At 51.8% G+C, this 21369-nt stretch overlaps 1 protein-coding gene across 6 annotated transcripts in view; it reads left to right on the forward strand.

Annotated features, from left to right (window-relative positions):
• MLXIP (MLX interacting protein) overlaps window positions 1–21369 on the forward strand; it is a 61426-nt gene that overhangs the window by 32201 nt on the left and 7856 nt on the right. For 4 of the 6 annotated variants that reach the window (XR_004345443.1, XR_004345444.1, XM_032603095.1 and 1 more), the window contains exons 2-12: window positions 11577–11683; window positions 12347–12432; window positions 14196–14285; window positions 14713–14754; window positions 15108–15279; window positions 15938–16027; window positions 16592–16683; window positions 17642–18296; window positions 18739–18860; window positions 18962–19178; window positions 21103–21230. Coding sequence is in view for 4 of the 6 variants with exons in the window: in XM_032603095.1 (XP_032458986.1) it covers window positions 11577–11683; window positions 12347–12432; window positions 14196–14285; window positions 14713–14754; window positions 15108–15279; window positions 15938–16027; window positions 16592–16683; window positions 17642–18296; window positions 18739–18860; window positions 18962–19178; window positions 21103–21230 (1801 nt within the window). In the remaining 2 variants the exon portion in view is untranslated. The remainder of the gene's footprint in view (window positions 1–11576; window positions 11684–12346; window positions 12433–14195; window positions 14286–14712; window positions 14755–15107; window positions 15280–15937; window positions 16028–16591; window positions 16684–17641; window positions 18297–18738; window positions 18861–18961; window positions 19179–21102; window positions 21231–21369) is intronic. The other 2 variants (XM_032603096.1, XM_032603097.1) reach the window with 2 other exon arrangements.

Raw genomic sequence — 21369 nt, forward strand, 5'->3', positions numbered from 1 at the left:
CTCTGGTCAGGGAGCTGAGATCCCACATGCCTCAGGACCAAAAAACCAAAACATAAAACAGAAGCAATATTGTAACAAATTCAATAAAGACTTTAAAAATGGTCCACATCAAAAAAAAAAATCTTTAAATAACTAATTTGAGTAATTGTTTGGGGAAGTAGGTACTATTCACTGCTATTAGGAGTGTAAATTAGTATAAACCTTGAAAAATTCTTTGACTATTACAAAATTATAAATGTACAAATACCTTCTGATTCAGCTTTCCAATTTCTAGGAATTTATCTCACAGAAACAGTCGTGCAGTTGCACAAAAATGTAAGTAGCAGTATGGTCATCGAAGCAGTATGTTTATAATAGTGAAAAACAGAAACAATGTATGTCCATTAATATAAACGAATCCTATTTATTGAAAAGTGGTTAAGTAGATTGTGACAAATGTATATAATGGAATATTTTGTAACCAATAAAAGCTGTATATAACTATAATAAGATGTCCATGACCTGTAAGTGAATTATAAAACAAAATAATTCCATATAGTTAAATACTTTTTTCATATGTTTTAATCTGAATAAATATACACATATATACATAATCTAATAAATATATATTGTAAGGATTTAGGGCCAACTGCAAAGTGGCAGAGAGTAGTCCACAACTCCCTTTTTTTTTTTGGCCATGTGTCACAGCTCGTGGGATCTTAGTTCCCCGACCTGGGATTGAACCTGGGCCCACGGCATGAAAGCGTGGAGTCCTAACCACTGGACTGCCGGGGAATTTCCCAAGACTTCGCTCACTTCTAACACCAATTGCAAGTTCCCAAAACCATCCTCAGGTTCTGTAATTGCTAGAAGGACTCACAGAACTCACTGAACACTGTTATGCTCATGCTTACAGTTTATCTCAGGGACAAGATTCAGATTAAATCAGCCAAGGGAAGCCATGCATAGGGCAGAGTCCAAGAGGGGTCCAAATGTGGTGCATCTGGTTGTCCTCTCCCAGTGGATGGTGTTACCTCCCTCCAGCCACGATGTGTGATGCTGTCAACCAGGGAAGCTCACCTGAGTCTTTGGTCTTCAGAGTTTCTGTGGGGGCCGGATCACTGTCTGTGTGGCTGGCCTCTAGTCTCCAGACCCTCCAGAGATGGCTGATACCTTTAGTCATGGGTTCCTCTGGAGATTGGAACTGACACCCCCTGCTCCAGAGCCCCCATTGTAATTACATAGTGAGGTTGTCCTGTGGCCAAAGCCCCAGGCAAACGCAGATACTCCTGTTGGGCAGGACATTCCAGCGGCCTAGAGGTTACCCCTCAGGAGATGAGGGCAAGGGCTAGACTTCTCTTTGAATAAGGTTATTTCTTCACTACACAATGTTATCACCAAAATTTAAACAATAGTGATCTCTAGGTGGTGGAATTGCAGGTGACTTTGCTTTTGTTCTTTGTACTGTTCTGTGTTGTTTGAATTTTCTTTCAATGTGAGTATATAATTTATTTAAAAATCAGATAAGACTAAAAAGGCTAAAAAAGAGATTAAAATGAAAAGTAAATCTCTGGATAGGGTGGGTGGGCAGGCAGGGAAGCAATAAAAGAAATTCTAAAGACCAGTAGATATGACTACACAAAAATATAACCTACTTATTCAAAGACATGCTATAAAAAGAAGTAAAAACCAAAACCTAGGGGAAACATTGGCAGAAATATCACAAAGCGTTAATATCATTAATATTATAGTATTACCAATATAAAATAGCAAGAAAAAAACAACTGACACTTCAACGGATGGTGAAAACTGAATAAGAGCTGTCGTCTAAGTAACAACGTTCCCAAAGCTGGTTTCCTGGTTTTGAAGTTGTGCTACATCTAGAGAAGGTGCCACCACCGGGGAAGGCTGGGCAAAGGGTCCATGGGACACTTTGTACTATTTTTTTTTACTTCCTGTGAGTGTATAATTATTTCAAAATAAAAAGCTTTTTAGAAGACAGAGGGCACAGATAGCTCATAAAGTAAAAGAGACACATAGCTAATATGCAGATTTTTTAAAGTATTTTTTTAACAAGTGATGCAGTTGAAGTGAGACACCACTTTTTCCCGTTGTAGGCCTGGCCCCATCCTCAGTCTAGAGGAGTCGGGAACACCCTGGGTTCTGGATTCAAGTTTACTCTCCTGGCAAATAGCCATATGGTTATGGCTTTAACTGGTGCCCTGCCCGGCATCCCTGCTCCTTCCTGAAAGGCCAGTGGTGGCTCGAATCGGACAGGAAACTCCAGGCTTTATCACTCAGGAACATGCCCAAGACTCAACTTCAGTGTTCAGCAACATGCCCCAGATTTGGGCAGCACTTATCCTGCACCAGGCCCAGTCCTTTCACGCCTCCTGTGGTCCCCAGCTCTCCTGTCGGGGAGGGGACATCGGCACCCTTTTTACCAAAGGCGGGGCTCTGACAGCTCCCGTTGTCACCAGCCCAGCGCCACTCTCTTTCCCACCACCACTCTCTTTCCTTATTTGCTTGGGAATGGTGTAAGCATGGTGGTGTCTGTCCCCAGGTGGGAGGCTGGGACACGGGAGGGAGCACTCCCAGCAGGGACACATGTCACTGTCCTTCACAGTCAGGGCAAAGGGGGTCACCGCTGCGGCTAGCCCGATTTTGCCTCTTTCAACTCCGTCATGGTGCTCTAATTTTTGATGGTCATATAAGTGATTACTCCCTGCTTTTTACACAAAACAATCACAGTCCTCACAAACATGCTCACACATGTAAGCAGACACACACCTAGACACACTAGCATACCCACACACACAGTCTCACGCACACACCATACATACCACACACACACACCACACTGTACCCACATACCCACACACACACACATGCATGCCCCACACACAAACCACATGCACACACCCCTTGTCAGCAGGACAGACCTGGAATGAGGACCTTGGGAGCCTATATTCCTGCCTTGCTGCCAGCGCCCTCTGATCCTGCTTCTCCAATACGACTTTCTTTGAATGTTAAAAAAGAAAACAAGGGCTTCCCTGGTGGCGCAGTGGTTGAGAGTGCGCCTGCCGATGCAGGGAACACGGGTTCGTGCCCCGCTCGGGGAGGATCCCACATGCCGCGGAGCGGCTGGGCCTGTGAGCCATGGCCGCTGAGCCTGCGCGTCCGGAGCCTGTGCTCCGCAACAGGAGAGGCCACACCAGTGAGAGACCCACGTACCGCAAAAAAAAAAAAAAAAAGAAAACAAGATGCCAAATGACCCAGGAGGAGGATGAATTTGGGGTGCAGGTGACAGGACCCACGCCTGCGCGTGGGAGCAGGGCCTGAAAACCTCACAGGCTTTCTCCGGGTGGAGACTCTGCTTGGGCAGGTGGCCCAGGGCGGAGGGCCCGTGGCTCCAGGGCGGTTCCATTGAACACGGTGCCCTCCTCCTGCCATGCCGCTTGCAGGGCCGCTCCCCACGCCGTGGCTCCTCAATGAACCTTTGTCTGTCTGGAGCCTGTTAGTTTTGGCTCCTAGCAGCCTGTGGAACCAGGCCCAGATCCCAGGGAAAGCCAATAGAGACCGCTCTTTTGAAGAAAAAGAATCGGAGTCCTGGAATAGCGAGACCAGTCTGAGCATTATTCATCCAGTCACTCATTAAAGAAACCACTTATTAGCTATTATCCTCATATTTGGATCTGGTGCACAAAACTGACTTGTATGCAAGTTTTATATCTGTTCATGTGATTAATTTCCTTCCCCAATTAACTAGAAGCCCTATAAGGTCTTGGACTATACCTGGTCTTTTTCCCTTGTTTATTTTGAAAAAATAATACATTCCTGTGTTATGTTTAAACACTAAAAAAATGGTAAACAGTGAAAACTAACTCTCTGACTGAGCCCCCTTAATTCTGCGATGCAGCTTTCCAACGGGAAATCACTGCTTCACTGTTACCTGTTTCTTGTGTATCTTTCCTGAGAGTGACTGGTTGTCTTCCTCCTTCCTTCTCCCTCCCTTCCTCTGTGTGTGTGTGTGTGTGTGTCTGTGTGCATATCTCCCTGCTGCAAATACAAATGGTGGCCATCCTGTATATCTTTCACCTTGTTTTTCTTTCTCACTGAATACATCTTGCAGATCTTGCCTGTACATCAGCACATGTAAATGTGTGTTGTTCCCAGCTTTCTGCTCCCACAAACAGTACTGCAGTTTAATGTCTTCTGTTTATGACTTTGTGCCCACGTGCAAATGCGTCTACAGACTCAACTCCTAACAGTGGAATCGTGAGTCAGAGGGATGTGCCTTTGAAATGTTGATAGACAGTTGCCCGCTTGCCGTCCAACAAAGGTCACAGTTGTTTTTGCCCATCATCATGTCCCCAGTGCCAGTGTAATGATCAGACCTCTCTCCCTTAACCAGAATTCTGGGCCGATTGGGAAATAAAACTGGAATCAGTTCACACCAGCACTCTTCACAGTGGCCAAAACGTCAAACAACCCAAGTGTCCATCAGCAGATGAAAGAATAAACAAAATGTGGTCTCGCCATCCAGTGGAATATGATTCAGCCATAAAAAGGAAGTACTGATACATGCTACAATGTGGATGACCCTTGAAACTATTGTGCTACGTTAAAGAAGCCAGACATAAAAGGCCACATATTTTATCGTTCTGTTTATGTGAAATGTCCAGAAGAAAGAAATCCATAGAAACAGAAAGTAGATTAGTAGTTGCCAGAGGCCAGGGGGAAAGACCGCTAGTAGGTGCAGGGCTTCCTTTGGGGGTGATGAAAACAGCACTGAAACCAGGTAGCAGCTCTGGCTGCACAGCATTGTGAACGTACTGAGTGCCACTGAATTGTACATTTTTAAATGGTCAAAATAGTAACTTTTATGTTACATGTATTTTACACAACAAAAAAGATTCAGCAGATGCTAGCTAAATTATTCTCCGTATTGTTGATCAAGCTGAGGATGTGGCTTATAAGGGAACCCCAGACTGTCTTTCCAGGCAGCCCGGGACGAAGAGAGGCCTTCCTGACCCCAGGCTCTCTCTGTAGGAGCAGAACAGGAGGGGCCTGGGCCCTCAGTGGGCAGCTTTCCCACAAGAGGAAAGGAGAAGGGCCTGGCCCCCCATGTCAGTGCTGCTTTCCACACTCCGTAGCTCACCCACTCCACCTAGCTGGGAGGGAGTAAGGGGGAGACAGGCCTAGGAATGTTTTTGTTTGTTTGTTTTATTTTATTATTATTTTTAAAATTTATTTATTTTATTTTTGGCTCCATTGGGTCTTCATTGCTGCCCGTGGGCTTTCTCTAGTTGCGGCGAGCAGGGGCTACTCTTCGTTGCGGTGCGTGGGCTTCTCATTGCAGTGGCTTCTCTTGTTGCGGTGCACGGGCTCTAGGCACGCGGGCTTCAATAGTTGTGGCACGTGGGCTCAGCAGTTGTAGCTCGCGGGCTCTAGAGCGCAGGCTCGGTAGTTGTGGCACGTGGGCTTAGTTGCTCTGCGGCATGTGGGATCTTCCTGGACCAGGGCTCGAACCCGTGTCCCCTGCATTGGCAGGCGGATTCTTAACCACTGCGCCACCAGGGAAGTCCAGTAAGTATCTATTCGAATTATAGTTTTGTCTGAGCGTAGGCCCAGGAGTGGGATTGCAGGATCATATGGTAGTTCTACTCTTAGTTTTTTGAGGAACCTCCATACTGTTTTACATAGTGGCTGCACCAATTTACATTCCCACCAACAGTGTAAGAGGGTTCCCTTTTCTCCACACCCCCTCCAGCATTTATTATTTGTAGACTTTTTAATGATGACCATTCTGACTGGTGTGAGGTCGTACCTCATTGTAGTTTTGATTTGCATTTCTCTAATAATTAACGAAGATGAGCATCTTTTCATGTGCCTGTTGGCCATCTGTATGTCTTCTTTGGAGAAATGTCTGTTTAGGTCTTCTGTCCATTTTTCGATTGGGTTGTTTGTTTTTTTGTTGTTGAATTGTAGGAGCTGTTTATATATTTTAGAAATTAAGCCCTTGTCAGTCACATCATTTGCAAATATTTTCTCTCAGTCTGTAGGATGTCTTATTTTTTTTTTTTTCGGTACGTGGGCCTCTCACTGTTGTGGCCTCTCCCGTTGTGGAGCACAGGCTTCGGACGCACAGGCTCAGCGGCCATGGCTCACGGGACCAGGTGCTCTGTGGCATGTGGGATCTTCCCGGGGCACGAACCCGTATCTCTTCATTGGCAGGCGGACTCTCAACCACTGCACCACCAGGGAAGCCCTGTAGGATGTCTTTTTGTTTTGTTTATGGTTTTCTTTGTGGTGCAAAAGCTTATAAGTTTGATTAGGTCCCATTTGTTTATTTTTGTTTTTATTTCTATTGCCTTGGGAGACTGGCCTAGGAAAACACTGGTATGATTTATGTCAGAGAATGTTTTGCCTGTGCTCTCTTCTAGCAGTTTTATGGTGTCTTGTCTTATATTTAAGTCTTTAAGGCATTGTGAGTTTATTTTTGTGTATGGTGTGAAGGTGTGTTCTAGCTTCATTGATTTACATGCGGCTGTACAACTTTCCCAACAGCACTTGCTGAAGAGACTGTCTTTTCCCCATTGTATATTCTTGCCTCCTTTGTCAAAGATTAATTGTCCATAGGTGTATGGGTTATTTCTGGGCACTCTATTCTGTTGCATTGATCCACGTGTCTGTTTTTATGCCAATACCACGCTGTTTTGATTACTGTAGCTTTGTAGTATTGTCTGAAGTCAGGGATGGTATGCCTCCTTTGTTCTTTTTCCTCAGGATTGCTTTGGCAATTCTGGGTCTTTTATGGTTCCATATAAATATTAGGATTGTTTGTTCTAGTTCTGTGAAAAATGTCATGGATATTTTGATAGGTATTGCATTAAATATGTATAGTGCTTTGGGTAGTATAGGCCTTGGAACGTTTTGCCCGTGGGTTTCCAGGAAGCATCAGGAATGGTGAAGAAGTATTGCCTCACAAGCAAATGTGGTTGCATGACCAAATGAAAGGACTCCACCACTGTCTGGGCCCCACACCGGTAGACCCCAGAACCGTTGCCTGCTTTCTTTTGGAGAGATGGTCTGGCCAGGAATTAGGACCTGGGACCTAATCCTACCTGGGACCAGCAGAACCCCAAGTTCCTGCCCCAGTCTCACTCTCCCCCGTTCTTCTTAATTCCAGCTCCTCTCTGTGCAAGGCTTGCATTTTAATTTTCATTCCAAAGCAGTCTCTTGCCAGACCTCTGAAGAATTCAGTTTGCTCGTTCCACCCAATGGCAGTTTTGAGACAGACTTTTGTTGTGCTGTAGACTTCCTGCCCATGTCATGAACCTGTCTTCTAGGAAGGGCTGCCGTGGCAGGGTGGGGATGAAGGTTTTTCTTTATGGAAAGTTTAGTACTCAGTAATTCCATATTTAATCGCACCTCCCACGTGCCAGGCACTGTGCTGGGATGAGTCAGACCCAGACCCTGGCCTTCCCAGAGTAAGACTGGGAGAGTGGGGAGTGAATCAGGGTCATTGTTCTGATCAGGAAGCTGGTGTGTGTGTGTGGGTTCCCAGGCGTTTAAGGAGGTGGGGTTGGGAGGCAAGGCTGGAGGAGATCTTGCCAGTGGTCTTAGAAAATTTGATAATGTGTTTCTGGTAACACTTTATTTTATTTTAAAGATTTTTTTGATGTGGACCATTTTTCAAGTCTTTATTGAATTTGTTACAATGCTGCTTCTGTTTTATGTTTTGGTTTTTTGGCCCCAAGCCATGTGGGATCTTAGCTCCCCAACCAGGGGTTGAACCCTCACCCCCTGCATTGGAAGGAAAAGTCCTAACACTGGACCACCAGGGAAGTCCCAATGGTAACACTTTAAAGAAAGAATATGGCAGAACCCTGAGTTAGACTAAGAAGTATCCCGATCAGCCGTGTCTGGAAGCCGACTGAAGCTGGGACGGGGCTGAGGGGAGCAGGAATCCGATCATGGCTGCTTTGTGGGCGTCCTGCTCAAGGGAGCTCCACCAAGGAGCCGCACGGTCCCTTTTAGAACTCTTCGGAGCAGCCTTTCCTGTATGTTCCGTGGGAAACTAGACTTGGGGTACCTCCATAGAAAGGGTCCCAGTCCTTGTCTTCGGATGTCTGTATAGGGAATGTCTCCTCACCCCGTTGAAGATTGACAGTGACATCAGCACATCAAAGGCTCCAGGGAGCCCATCAGTAAGGAAACGTCTCTCCACCTCTGCGGGCAGTTTAGGTTTTGGTTTTGGTTGCAGACTTACTTCTTTGCGTTGGTTGAGCGCCGCCTGTTGGCTGTTGAGATATTACAGAAGCCTCAGTTGATGGGTGATAGCAGTTGGAAATAAACATCAAGGAAGAGGGAAACATCCCAGCAGTTGAGGAGGAAGAAGATGAGAAGCCCAAACTATACCCTATCAGATTTGGTTTCTAGCCTCCAGGGTTTGATCTCTCTCTGAATCTTCCCACCCCCTTCGTGGTAAGTAATTGAAGCTGTTGCCGTTGTCTGAGTTCTCTGAGAAGATGCTCTATGCTCACATCAGCCACTTTGTCTTAAGTAACAAAGCAGGAGTAAGGGTGGGTTTATATTAAGCCCGGTGGTCAGTCCTTAACAGAATGTTGCAGGGGACTTCCCTGGCGGTCCAGAGGTTAGGACTCCGCGCTTCCACTGCAGGGGGCACGGGTTCGATCCCTGGTCAGGAAACTAAGATCCCACATGCCGTGCGGTGCGGCCAAAAAAAACAAAAAACAAAAAACAAAAAAAACAGTAATGGAACGTTGCAGGACTCCAGAGTTTCTCCCCACAGGAGTCCTCGTTTTCCATTCCATCTCTTCTCCTGCTTCTGTCCTTGGCAGCTATCTGCAGGTGGCAGATGCCGGGTCAGGATTCTGGTCCTGCTAGACACACAGAGAAAGTGGTGTTTGAATCCTGGCCTTCAACATAAGGAAGCTGTCAATTATAGAGAAGTTTTGTTTTCCCTTAAGGAAATAAAAAAGTAGGAAGGATTTTCTGTTTTGTTTTCTTCTGGAACAGGCAGGAACGCCCTGCCTGGCTAGACAGCGAGTTGCTGGAAGATCTTTCAGAGGAGGGGAAAGAGGGTTGGTTTGCCCAGAGGCGGGACCAATATACTCTGGTGTATACTCTGCCCTCCAGACTGGCTTAGAAGCATCCCCCCGCCTCCCCCTCCCCGCAGCTCCTGCCATTCTGGGTGTTTTCTACGGCCTTGACCGGACCTGTGTTGCTGTCCTGAGGGCTGTCAAGCCAGGCAGAAGGACCAGCACAGGCCTTTCCGCCTCTCCTCGGTTTAGCTGAAGTTTCCTCATCCTCTGGGCCTCAGCTGAGATGTTACCTTCTCCAGAACGCCTCTTGTGACTGCTCAGACAGGGTTAGTTATGCTGTGTTCCCACAGCTCTTTGCTCTTGTTCGAGGCACGCAGCACGTAGGCAGGACTCATGCCTCAGCAGCTCATGTGCTCCATGAGGGCCGGGACCTCGTCCGCCTCACCCATCCTTTTCCTCCCCTCCTAGCGTGTGCACGACACACAGTAGGTCCTCAACGCTTGTCGAGTGAGTAGATGGACCCAGGCCTGCCTTCCGGGCCCTGAGGAAGCGAGTGGCTCTGCAGCTGTGCGGGGGTCAAGGCTGACCTTTGCCCTGGTCTCTGCTCGCTGGTGTCGAGAGGGGTCCCGTGGGTGTCACCTTTTCTTCCTGTGGGGAAGAGGCACCCCACGACAGTGGTGGCAAACACGAAAGAGAGGACTTTTCAAGTCAGGAGGTGTTAAAAGCCAGGCCTTCGGAAAATAACTTAAATCCAGATCACTGAGGTGGTTATTAATAGCTTACCTTTACATTTTACCTTAGGGTTTACCTGTCCTGTGTGTCTAAGAACGTGTGCGTGTGCACGTGTGTGTGTGTGTGTACATCTAATCCTTATTAAAACACTGGAGGCAATGGTGTTATTCTAATTTTACCCAGGAAACTGGTGTGTCAGAGAAATTAAGTGACTGTGAAAGTTCACAGCCAGTACGCAGTCGTGCCACAGAGGCTCAGGAACACTGGGCTGCTGGCTGTTAAACGTAGGTGACAGCTGGGGTGGAAGTGCCTTTGGACCGGGGAGAGGTGGGAGGAGGAAGGCGTGTGACGGGCTCGAAACCCCTGACCCTTTGAGCTGAGGTGGCTTCTGTCTGTCTGCCCCTCAGATTCTCAGAGGACTTGCTGTGACGTTTTCTCTGGGGGTGGGTCACAGCCTTCTTCCAAAGCCTAGGCCAGGGCTGGGTTGAATTGCGGCGGGGGCATGAGGTTTGCCAGGTGCAGCGCCAGGGACTTCTGCTTTATAAACCAGGTGTTTGGGTTCAGGGAATGTTTATCGCTCAGGCAGTGCGTCTTTGAAGACCCCAGATGTTGTGACTGCTTGTCACATGGAATTTCTGAGTGGGTTTGGAGAAGGGGCAGGGCTGTGGCCTGCAGTGATGTAGAACCCACAGAACCCCCTTTGTATGGACCAGTGACCATGCCTTGCCCATCTCAAGCCATCTGAAGAGGGGAAGCCCTATGCCAGCTGCTCAAAGGTGGCTCCTGGCACAGCCCTTGAAAAACTAAACTATCTGAGAAGCCTGTGCCACCAGGCAGCATTCCTTGCCTGCCGTTAGCTTTGTTTGCAAGGGCCCTTTAAGTCATTCAGTGAAGAATTATTATACGAGCCCCTGCCCTGTGCCACGTCCTGTGCTGGGTGCTTCAGATGGGGGTGCCGGAAGGGCCCTCCCCTCGAGAAGCTGCAGTCTAGTGGCAGGAGGTGTGGGGACACATTGCTACACGGGGAGTGGATGAGTGCTATCTTTCAGGTGTGAACAGTGCTCAGGGGTCCTGAAGGGATTGGCGGCAGCCTGGGAGAGGCCGGTGCTGGCTCGGAGGGGATGATGTTTGAGCATCATTTGGAAGGATGAGTGGGTGGCCAGGGGCGGAGGGAGGTCTGTGCAGAGTGAGGAACGCAAGCACAGGGGCCTGGAGGCAGGAGAGAGCCCCGCCAGGTTCTGAGGCCAGTGGGAAGTTTGTGTGCCTGGACTGTAAGTGCCTCAGGGGGACTGGTGGCAAAGGAGGTGGCCGAGACCAGGTTCAAGCGGGCTGGCTTTCGTTCGGTGGTCAGCAGATTTCTTTTTTCCTTCCCCCAACTTTACTGAGATAAAATTGACATATAACGTTGTTGAAGTTTAAGGTGTACAACGTGATGATTTGATACACGTATGAGGCAAAATCAGCAGATTTTTAACTTTTAATTATGGAAAATTTTAAAGATATTCGAAAGTAGACAGAATAGGTTAGTGAACCCCGTGTAGCATCACCTCACTCCAGCAGTTACCTACCCATGGCCGATCCTGATTCCTCCATACCAACACCATTGCCCCCTGTACCCCATCCGTATCACTTTGAAGAAATCCTAAAGTGCCTTGTGTACCCTATCAAGCCTGGCCTGTGGCTTGCATGGGTTAATCCAGAGTTTTGAGGCCTGGAAGGATTGGGAGGCACTTTGTGATTTCATTCCATTTTCAGAGAAACCACTGAGTTTCCCCTCTTCATTGTACCTTTCAGTGGGAAGTTGGTGTCTCCGAAGTGGAAGAATTTCAAGGGCCTGAAGCTCCAGTGGAGAGACAAGATCCGGCTCAACAATGCCATCTGGCGGGCATGGTACATGCAGTGTAAGTGCCGCGTGGCTGGGCCGAAGACCCTCCAGGTTCTGCCACCAGGAGGCCTTTGCACCTCGGGGCCCCGGAGCCTGCTCTTGTAACATTGTGTGTCAAACAGAAGTCTCTCTCGGGCCGTGTGCGTCCAAATCCGAGTGAACTGGACCCTTATTGCCATCGGCACTGGGGGCCCAGCCAAGCATCTGCAGGAGGCGGAAGTGTAGGCCGATTGCTCCCAACCTAGTGTGCTCAGTGTTGTAAAGGCAGAGGAGGAGGGACGGGTGTACAGCCGAGAGGTGACATTTGGAGAGTCGGGGAACAGTTCCTGTTTTCAGCAGGTCTGAGACGATGCCGGCCCAGGCCGCGTCCTGTGTCCAGCTGGCTTGGGTACAGGTGGGTCTGGTGACTTCTACAGGAGATCGGCGTGCTCGGGGTCCCCTAGGCTCAGGCCGGTGTTTCTCTTGATCAGCCAGACTCCCTTTCTCGCCCACACATCACTGCCAGACTCTTTTCCTTGGACCTGGACCCCTTTATTTCCCTGAAATCTCATTTTCCAAGGGAAGGAGAAGGAAAGAACCCTTAAGGGTCCCCCCTGAGGGGTGGGGTGTGAACAGAAGAGGCGGAGCTCCTGCGGGGGTCTCTGCCGCAGTGACGCTGTCTCACCCTCTCCCCGCCCAGATTTGGAGAAGCGCAAGAACCCCGTGTGCCACTTTGTCACTCCGCTGGACGGCTCTGTGGAAGTGGACGAGCACCGGCGGCCAGAGGTACTTGGCATGTGATGGGCCCTCACTCGGGAGGAGGTGACTCACAAGGGTGGGACCGAGGGCTCTGGATCCCGCAGAGGGAGGACGCAGGACAGGGTGCTGGGGCTGTGCTGTCCTGGCAGCTGTTTTGACCCTGAGAAGCGATGGCGATGCGGAGGGCAGGTGGCCTCTGACAGCCCACAGAGGCTCCCACCTTCTCAGACCGGGCTGACCCAGGACTGAGGGGGTCCTCCAACCGGGACTTACCCTCTACTTTCTTTTAATGTCAGTATTTCTCTGGAAGTCAACGGGAAGGGAATCTTTTCTTTTTTTAAATTTTTATTTATTTTTGGCTGCGTTGGGTCTTTGTTGCTGTGTGCGGGCTTTCTCTAGTTGCGGCAAGCGAGGGCTACTTTTCGTTGTAGCGCGCGGGCTTCTCATTGCGGTGGCTTCTCTTGTTGTGGAGCACGGGCTCTAGGTGTGCAGGCTTCAGTGGCTGTGGCTCGCGGGCTCAGTAGCTGTGGCTCGTGGGCTCTAGAGCACAGGCTCAGTAGTTGTGGCGCACGGGCTTAGTTGCTCCGCGGCATGTGGGATCTTCCCGGACCAGGGCTCGAACCCATGGACCCTGAGTTGGCAGGCAGATTCTTAACCACTGCGCCACCAGGGATGTCCCACGGGGAGGGATCTTGACTCCTTACAAGGCAGACATCTTTAACTATTAAAGAATGAACTCGAGATCTTTATATACTGAGAGGGAAAGATGTTGAAGAAATAGTAAATGAATAAAAGCAAGTTGCACAACAGTATTGGAGTATCTTCAGGTTAATTTTTTAAAGCGTGTGTGTCTGTGTGATTGTACATGCATAGGAAATGTCTTGAAGGATATACAGAAATTGTTTCCTCGTGGGATTAGAGTGAGGAGGAGGAAAGATTCTTCTTTCACTTTTTACTCTTCTGCATCTTTTTAGCTTTGTCCAAGCATGTCTCACTGTTACCATGAAAAGGGGAAAACTTGGAAGGTAACCTAATGAAAGACAGTTGGGAGCCATAGGACATGATCTGGTGTTAGTATTAAGGAATATCACTTTTTTCGGTCTGGTAATAATATTGCATTATTCACGGTGAACATTCTTCAGTGTCAGAAACACACAGTGAAGTATTCTTGGGTGAAATTATGTGGGATTTATGATAGGATATCTGGGACTTGATTTAATATTTTCCAGCCATTAAAAAAAATAAAGGAATCTGAAAGTGAGGTGGGCTCTCGGAGGCCGTCGTGAATGCCTCGTCACCAGAGGTCTTCAAGGCTGCTGTGGAAGGGGCTCCCCGCCCTGCATAGCGGGGAGGCTGAACTGTATCTTAGAGGTCACTTTCCGCCTGAACCTTCTGTGATGGGCTGTTTGTTTTCACCCTTTGGAAACGTGGCGGAGGCTAAGGGCATTTGAGAGCTAGCCTGGGTCTCTGGAGGTTCTTCCAGCGCCGGGAACTCTGTGCTTCTCCCCTGCCAGGCACTCTGTCTGACCCCTGCTCCGGTCCAGCCTCCAGGACCTGGGCCCCCGAAGCCCCCTGGGTTATCGTGGGCCATGAAATGAAAGCTCCCCTTCACTCAGAGGCCAGGCGTGGCCCAGCAGAGGCGGGACGCTCTCTGTGGACGAAGCCGCAGGCAGGCAGCCTGCTTCTCGGAGCTGGATTGCCCGGACCTGACTTCCAGAGACAGACGCTTGCTTCTTGGCAGGGCGGCTCTTCCAGCACCACTGCTCACTCTGCCCTGCGTCTCCCCACAGGCCATCACCACGGAAGGGAAGTACTGGAAGAGCCGCATTGAGATCGTGATCCGGGAGTATCACAAGTGGAGAACCTACTTCAAGAAAAGGGTATCTGGCTCGGGCTCCAAAGAGAGCACGTTCAGGAAGCCCCGTAGGGGAGGGAAGACGTGAGCCCGGATTCAGAACACTGGCCCCCAAGGCTGTGGCCCGGAGCTGGCCACCCCTCTCCTTGGCCCAGCATTCTAGCCCAGCCCAAGTGGTGGCCTGCTTTGGTCGTGTGACCCCTTTGCTCTCAGTTTCTCCAGCTAGGAGCCAGGGCTCTTTATTTCCACAAACGCTGGCTGGGAATCTCATCTGTGTCCAGCGTTGGCCTGGCGATGGCAGGGGCAGGATCCCTCTCCCCGCCCGCCTCCCAGAGAGAGAAGGCCTAGATGTTTCTGGAGGTTAGCCCCTTCCAGGAAGGAGAGGCCGAGGGCGTCGTCCCCTGCCTGGGCCCTGAGCGACCACCTTGGTCCTCTCTGTCCTTTTTCCACAGCTCCAGCAGCACAAGGATGAGGACCTCTCCAGCCTGGCCCAGGTGAGTGAGCTTGGGGGCCATGAGGACCCTCATGGGACCTCCCCCTTTGACAAGAAACAGCAGTGACTTGGGTGGCCCAGCACTGCAGCAGCAGGTAGCCCCTGTGCACCCTGGGGCTAGAGGAGGGCCCCCCCACCTCCTCACGTGAAGGATGTGAAGGAAATGAGCCAGTTCTCTGCTGGGGGGCTGGAGGGGGTTTCTCCCTGCAGTTCCCCACCCCCTTGCCTCATCTCTTATACGGGAACCCTGGCTGCTCTGTGAAACAGTACAGCGTATTTCGCTGATGTGATGTGCTGGGAACCCCCGAGTCACTCTTGCCCCTTTGGTTTGTCCTCCCCCCCCGTCGGTGGCAGGACGATGACATGCTTTATTGGCACAAGCACGGGGATGGCTGGAAGACCCCAGTCCCCATGGAGGAGGACACTCTGCTGAACACAGACATGCTCATGTCGGAATTCAGCGACACCCTCTTCTCCACGCTTTCCTCGCACCCGCCCGTGGCCTGGCCCAACCCGCGCGAAATAGGTAACCCGCCCCTAGACTCTAGACTGGAAATGTTGCCTTCTCCACCGGGCCCCCAGGGCAGGCTCTGCCTCGGGGCCGTCCCTGAGCTGCTGTCGCTTGTGTAGGGTGAGCAGTGAGGAGAAGGGTTGACCAGCCTCCTTGCTGTGTGAGGGCCCCGTCAGGCCCGTGGTGCCACCGCCAGGGAACAGTGGAGGTTTGGTCTGAACCAGTTTCACATTTCTGATACTGTCCCTCAGCAGAGGACAGGGGCCTGGGGCGCGTGACAGGGCCTGTGACTCACTCTCAGGAAAATCATTCGCACTCCTGGGCTGGCCTCTCACCTGGCAGCGTGCAGCTGTCCAGTTAACCCCTCAGGGAAGAGCCCACAGGCTGAAATTAGAACCCGGGGTCTCTGCATAGCTGCTCATGGCTTCTGGGGGGTGTCTGTTCCCAGATACTCAGTTTACCTTTCCTACGAAAACTCTCTTTCCTGCCCTCTGAGGGCGGACGATGCCCATGAACTGATGAGAAATCCCAGCCAGTGGCCTACGTTTCTCCTCGGAAGAATCTAGAATGTGAGCAGGGCCAGGAAGATGCATTCCAGGCCCTTAATATGTTCCTACAGCACATGGTCTGAGAAGGCAAAATGATTCCCCTGTCTCCTTTCTGATTCTTACAGCACATCTGGGAAATGCAGACATGATTCAACCGGGGCTGATTCCTTTGCAGCCCAACCTGGACTTTATGGACACTTTTGAGCCTTTCCAGGGTGAGGACTTGGGGCAGAGAAAGAGCACGGCTACCTGCATCTCCCTTTACCCAGGACAACGTGGATGTTGCTTCCCTGTCATAGAGGCAACTGTTAGAATGGACCAGGGAGAGGACTTAGAATTTTTCCAGAACTTTTTTTTTTTTGCTAGTAGCTGCAAGGCCTGGAAAGTGTTTCTGGGATGTCGTTCCGTCTCCTCCTCCACGTCTCAGAGCCTCTGGTTTGGCTTTGACTGTAAGCAGTTCTCCCACTAGGCAGCAGAGTGCGCTGATGACACAGCCACCTCCTCGCCGTTTCCTGCAGTTAGAACTGGTCCTGCCACTGTAAAAGCGGGTGCCACCCAGGCCTGGGAGTGTTTCAGAGGCCCCACTGGTTGCCAGCCTGTGCAGCTCCAAGCAGAGGGCCTCCTTCTGCAGAGTTACCTCGTGGTGGGGGGGGCGGGGAGATGCCCTCTAGCCATGGCATTCCTCTGAGTAAGGTGGGGTTCAGTGCCTGATTTGTTTGGGTCTTAATGCAGTGGAGTGATGGGCACAGAGCTCACAAGCCCCTGATGTTGTCTTTCAGACCTCTTCTCTTCCAGCCGCTCCATTTTCAGCTCCATGCTGCCTGCACCCGCCTCAGGGCCTGCACCAGATCACAACAGCCCACCTGCTCAGGTAGAGGGAACTTGGGGGAAGGGGCACTAGACTGTTCCTCAGACCTTTGCAGCCATAAGCAAAGTGCTAGGGGTGACTAGATCCAGCGGTGAACTCACATATAATGTGTAAAGAAGTTATCCTAGCCCTCCTTGGAAGCATCCTTAGGTGTCCGTGAAGTGGGAGACTCTATCAGTAAACGTATGCTCCTGCCTAAGGCCCAGATAACCTTGTGTGCAGTGGGCTCTGTCTTGACCAGTTAAGACTGGGCCAGTGAGACAGCAAAGAAAAACGCAGATCGCTAAGAAGAGGAGGTTCCGTGTATTTCTTTTACTTTTTACTCAGTACTCAAGTTGGTTACCAGCTGCTGGGACAGCTGAGCTGAGTGAGGCATGGCTCTCTGCCATTAAGAGACTCTCGGGCTGGTGCCCATATCCAGTTAGGCGCCCGTGACCTGACCCTCTCTCCCTCCATCTGGCTCCGTGAAGAGTTTCTCCTATAGAGACTGAGATCCGAACAATTGATTCCTTGTAGCGTTTCCCTTTTAGGAAGAGGTGACCTCTCTAGAAGTTGACATGTGAAACTGTCCTGGGGGAGCCTCGTGAGCAGCTGTGATCCAGGCTGCCCCTGCTCTGTAACAGAAGATGGCAGGGACTTTGGGGGGACCCCACTGGACTCTAGAAACAAGATATCCCCAGGCCGAGAGCCAAGTGTGTGCAGACAGTCGCTGTGTCTGAGCCGTGTTATCACTGAGTTCCTAATGGAAACAAGACCCCTGCAGATGCCTGGGGAGACCCAGATCCAACCCCCGCAGATTAGCAGTCCCAGGGCTGGGAGACGTCACCTCTGTCCCTTCTGCCCGGGGCACCGTCCCAGGCGCCGGGTACTGTGCCGGACCTTGTGGTGTGCAGCGCTGGAGAGTGACAGCGAGCAGTGTGACTCCAGCGTTCGTTCCTCACTTCTTCTCTTCCTTCCTTAGGAGAGCGTCCTGCCGACCACCGCTCTGCCCACCCCGAGCCTCCCTGACGGCTTCATTGCACCCCCTGCAGCCACGGTCCTGGACCACACGAGTGGGCAGGGCTGTGAACACACCTCCCAGCCGGGGGACCCCTTTCTCCAGCCCGCAGACTTAGGTCCCTCTGCACCACCACTGAGTGTCCCGCAGCCCTTCTTGCCCGTGTTCACCATGCCTTTGCTGTCGCCCAGCCCAGCCCCTGCACCTGCTTCCCCCGTCTTGCCGTTAGGCCCTCCTCCCGCCACTGCCCTGAACCCCCCGACTCCCCCTGCCTTCCTGCAGCCACAGAAGTTTGCTGAAGTCAGCAAGTCGCCCCCTGTCATCACCCATACGGCCTCTGCCACCCTCACCCACGACGCCTCTGCCACCACCTTCAGCCAGAGCCAGGGCCTCATCATCACGACCCACTATCCCACCCCCTCCGTGTCCCCCTGTGGCCTGGCGCTGTCTCCGGTCAGCCGGCCACCAACCGTTGGGCCTCCTCAACCCCGTTTAACTTTCGTGCACCCCAAGCCTGTATCATTGCCTGGGGGAAGGCACAAGCAGCCCCCCAAAATAGTGCCTGCTCCCAAACCAGAGCCCATGTCCTTGGTATTGAAGAATGCTTGCCTCGCCCCAGGTGAGTCAGGTGGAGGGAAGCAAGTGGGAATCTCCCCCTGCCCTCATCCCCCGCCAGGATGTTTCCCGTCCCCAGGCTTGCAAACTCGTGACACACACATTGTGATAGGAGACAGAAGGGTTATGAAAGACTACATGTGTAGATCTAGTCTATTTTTTCTATTCTGTGTTGTTCTTTTAGTTAGTCTCAACCCAGTTTGAAAAAAACATGGTCCTGGTCATCTCTTTCCCGGGTCTGTAACCTGTCCCCTCCAAGGAGAAGCTGCAAAAAAGTAACTTTGTCTCCATGCCCTGCAGCAAGGAGGTGACGTCTCAGTGGCAGCAGAGGGGTTGTGTGCTGCTCCTAGGCCCGCCCCCCCCCCCCCCCCCCCGCCCTGTGCAGCCTGGTCAGCCCTGGGGCCCCCAGGTGGGCCGCCACCCTCACCTCCCCCTTGTTCTGGCAGCTGCCTTTTCAGGACAGCCCCAAGCAGTGATCATGACCTCAGGCCCTCTGAAGAGAGAAGGGATGTTGGCTTCCACCGTGTCCCAGTCCAACATGGTCATCACGCCTGCTGCCATCGCCAGGGTGAGTGGCCCAGACAGGCCCTTAGCATCCTATAACCTTGGGTGGCCCTCACCCAGCATGACTGTGGTTGGGGGTGACCTCTCTCCCCTGTGTCCCCTCAGGCTCCTGGGGTCACAGAGTTCCACAGCAGCATCCTGGTGACAGACCTTGGCCACGGCACGGGCAGCCAGCCTGCTCCCATCTCCCGGCTCTTCTCTCCCAGCACAGTGCCGGACTCCCTGGTAAAGGGCGAGCAGGTCCCACCACATGGGGGCATCGCCCAGGTCCCTGCCACAGGTGCCAGTGAGTCTGCTGTCTGGTTGGAACGGTTGGGACCGCGTGAGTGGAGTGACGGGCCCGCTCTGGACTGGGGAGGCTGCCGATGGTGCCCGGGATTGAGCCTGGGTTTCCAGGCCGGGTGGTGAGAAGCTGCCAGTGGCCCAGGCTAGGGAAACGCTCGGCAAAGGGCAGAATAAACCAGGGAAAGCGGCCGGCGCGTTGCAGTGCAGGCAGTTCGTGTGCTCGCGGAGACATCGCTCAGCCTCCTTCAGAAAGGCCCGGCTCTGATGGGGATTTCCCTGGGGGTCCCATGGTTGAGACTCTGTGCTGCCAACGCAGGGGGTGCAGGTTCAGTCCCCGGTCAGGGAACTAAGATCCCACATGCCATGCGAAGTGACCAAAAAAGAGTTTAAAAATTTAAAAAGAAAAAAGAAAGGCCTGGCTCTGAGCTGCCAGTTCTGATCCACAAAAGGGATTGAGTGGGGCTTCCCTGGTGGCGCAGCGGTTATGAATCCGCCTGCCAATGCAGGGAACACGGGTTCGAGCCCTGGTCCGGGAGGATCCCACATGCCACAGAGCAGCTGAGCCTGAGCTCCACAACTGCTGAGCCCGCGCTCTAGAGCTGCAAGCCACAACTACTGAAGCCCATGTGCCTAGAGTCTGTGCTCTGCAGCAAGAGAAGCCACCACAATGAGAAGCCCGCACACCGCAACGAAGAGCAGCCCCCACTCACCACAACTAGAGAAAGCCCGTGCACAGCAACAAAGACCCAACACAGCCAAAAATAAATAAATAAATAAAATAAATTAAAAATAAAAAAGGAATGGAGGGGTCCGTGTCGACAGTTTCCAGAAAGCATGAGCCTGGTGTTGCTGTAGCCACAGGAGCCCCCGGCCTTGTCTGGCACTGGCCGGTCTTCCCCTCCCCCACGGTGTGCCAGCACCACGCCTCGGGAGCCCCCTTCCTTCCTCCCCAGCTTGGTCTTCCGTCGGTGAGGTGGCCGGGGTAGGACTGATGTTGCCCAGTGACGTCTGAAGAGCTGAGAGGTCAGGGTAGATGATCTTCCTGAGGCTGTGCTGCTGCGGGTTGGGGAGAAGCCAGGTACCAGGTCGGAGGGAGACCAAGGTGTCTTCCTGTCTCAGGTAAAACCATGGCAGCTGCTCCCGGCACCCTGTGCAGAGGCATCTTCCCGAGGTGGAGTGCAGGACACGAGGGGGAAGGCTCTCTACTTACAGGGGTCAGACAGGGACTTGTCCCAGGACAGGCTTTGAAGAATAGGGACCCTCATCTGGGAAGATACAGACGCAGACTGGCTATGAGTCAGGCCCTGGAATACTGTATGGGGCTCCGGCTCAGGGAAACGGCACCTTGTCCACTGAGGCGGGTCCCCGGAGGTTAGAGCCTTGAGAGCAGGGTGGGGAGAAGAGCTGAGCAGAGGGGACTGAGCCTGAGGCATCTGTGCTGTGAAGCGGGACTGACCGGGAGGGTCAGGGAAGGGCTTCCTGCGGGTGTCTCTGGAGCCTGGGCCACAGGTTTCTTCCACCATGTTCTTTGTGGGTAAAATAGCGCTTTGGTTTTTTTTTTTTTTTTTTCTTTGGTTTTTTAAATTAAAAAATGTCAGGGGTGGGTACAATTGAAAAAGGTGTGAGAAAACATATATGTAGAAATTAAAGAACAACAACAAAAAAAAGAACAGGTAGCCGTGTGCTCGCCACCCAGGGTGAGAACTACAGCCTTGCAGACACCGAGGGGCCTTGCAGAGGGGCCCCTGGTGGCCCAGGAGGCAGGCCTCCTTGCAGCCCCCAGACCTGTGACTGCAGTGTCCAGCTGGCATCCGTCAGGCCTAACGGAACCCACCCCCTGCCCCCGCCTGTTGGCAGGGGTTCCTCCTGTTTCTGCTCTGGGGCTGCCATGGAGGTTCAGGGTGGGTGTCGTGCGCAGCTGGTGCAGCCTGGTCCCTAAGGGGAGTCTCTGCTCTTCTCAGGTCGAGACTGCCCGAACTCAGGGCAGGCCTCTCCGTGTGCTTCAGAACAGAGCCCCAGTCCTCAGTCTCCCCAGAACAACTGCTCAGGGAAATCTTCTGCAGACCCCAAAAATGTGGCTGCTTTAAAGGTACCTGTTGGGTCTTGATTCCCTTGGAAGGATGGGGAGGCAAGGAGAAGCGCATCAAGGGCTTTGGGGATGACTGCGGCCCTTACTGGAGACGCACTGGAAAGAACCGTGGGCTTGAGGGGTGTCCCACGCCAGGCTG

This window comes from Phocoena sinus, chromosome 14 (assembly GCF_008692025.1).
Source record: "Phocoena sinus isolate mPhoSin1 chromosome 14, mPhoSin1.pri, whole genome shotgun sequence".
NCBI classification, from domain to species: Eukaryota; Metazoa; Chordata; class Mammalia; order Artiodactyla; family Phocoenidae; genus Phocoena; species Phocoena sinus.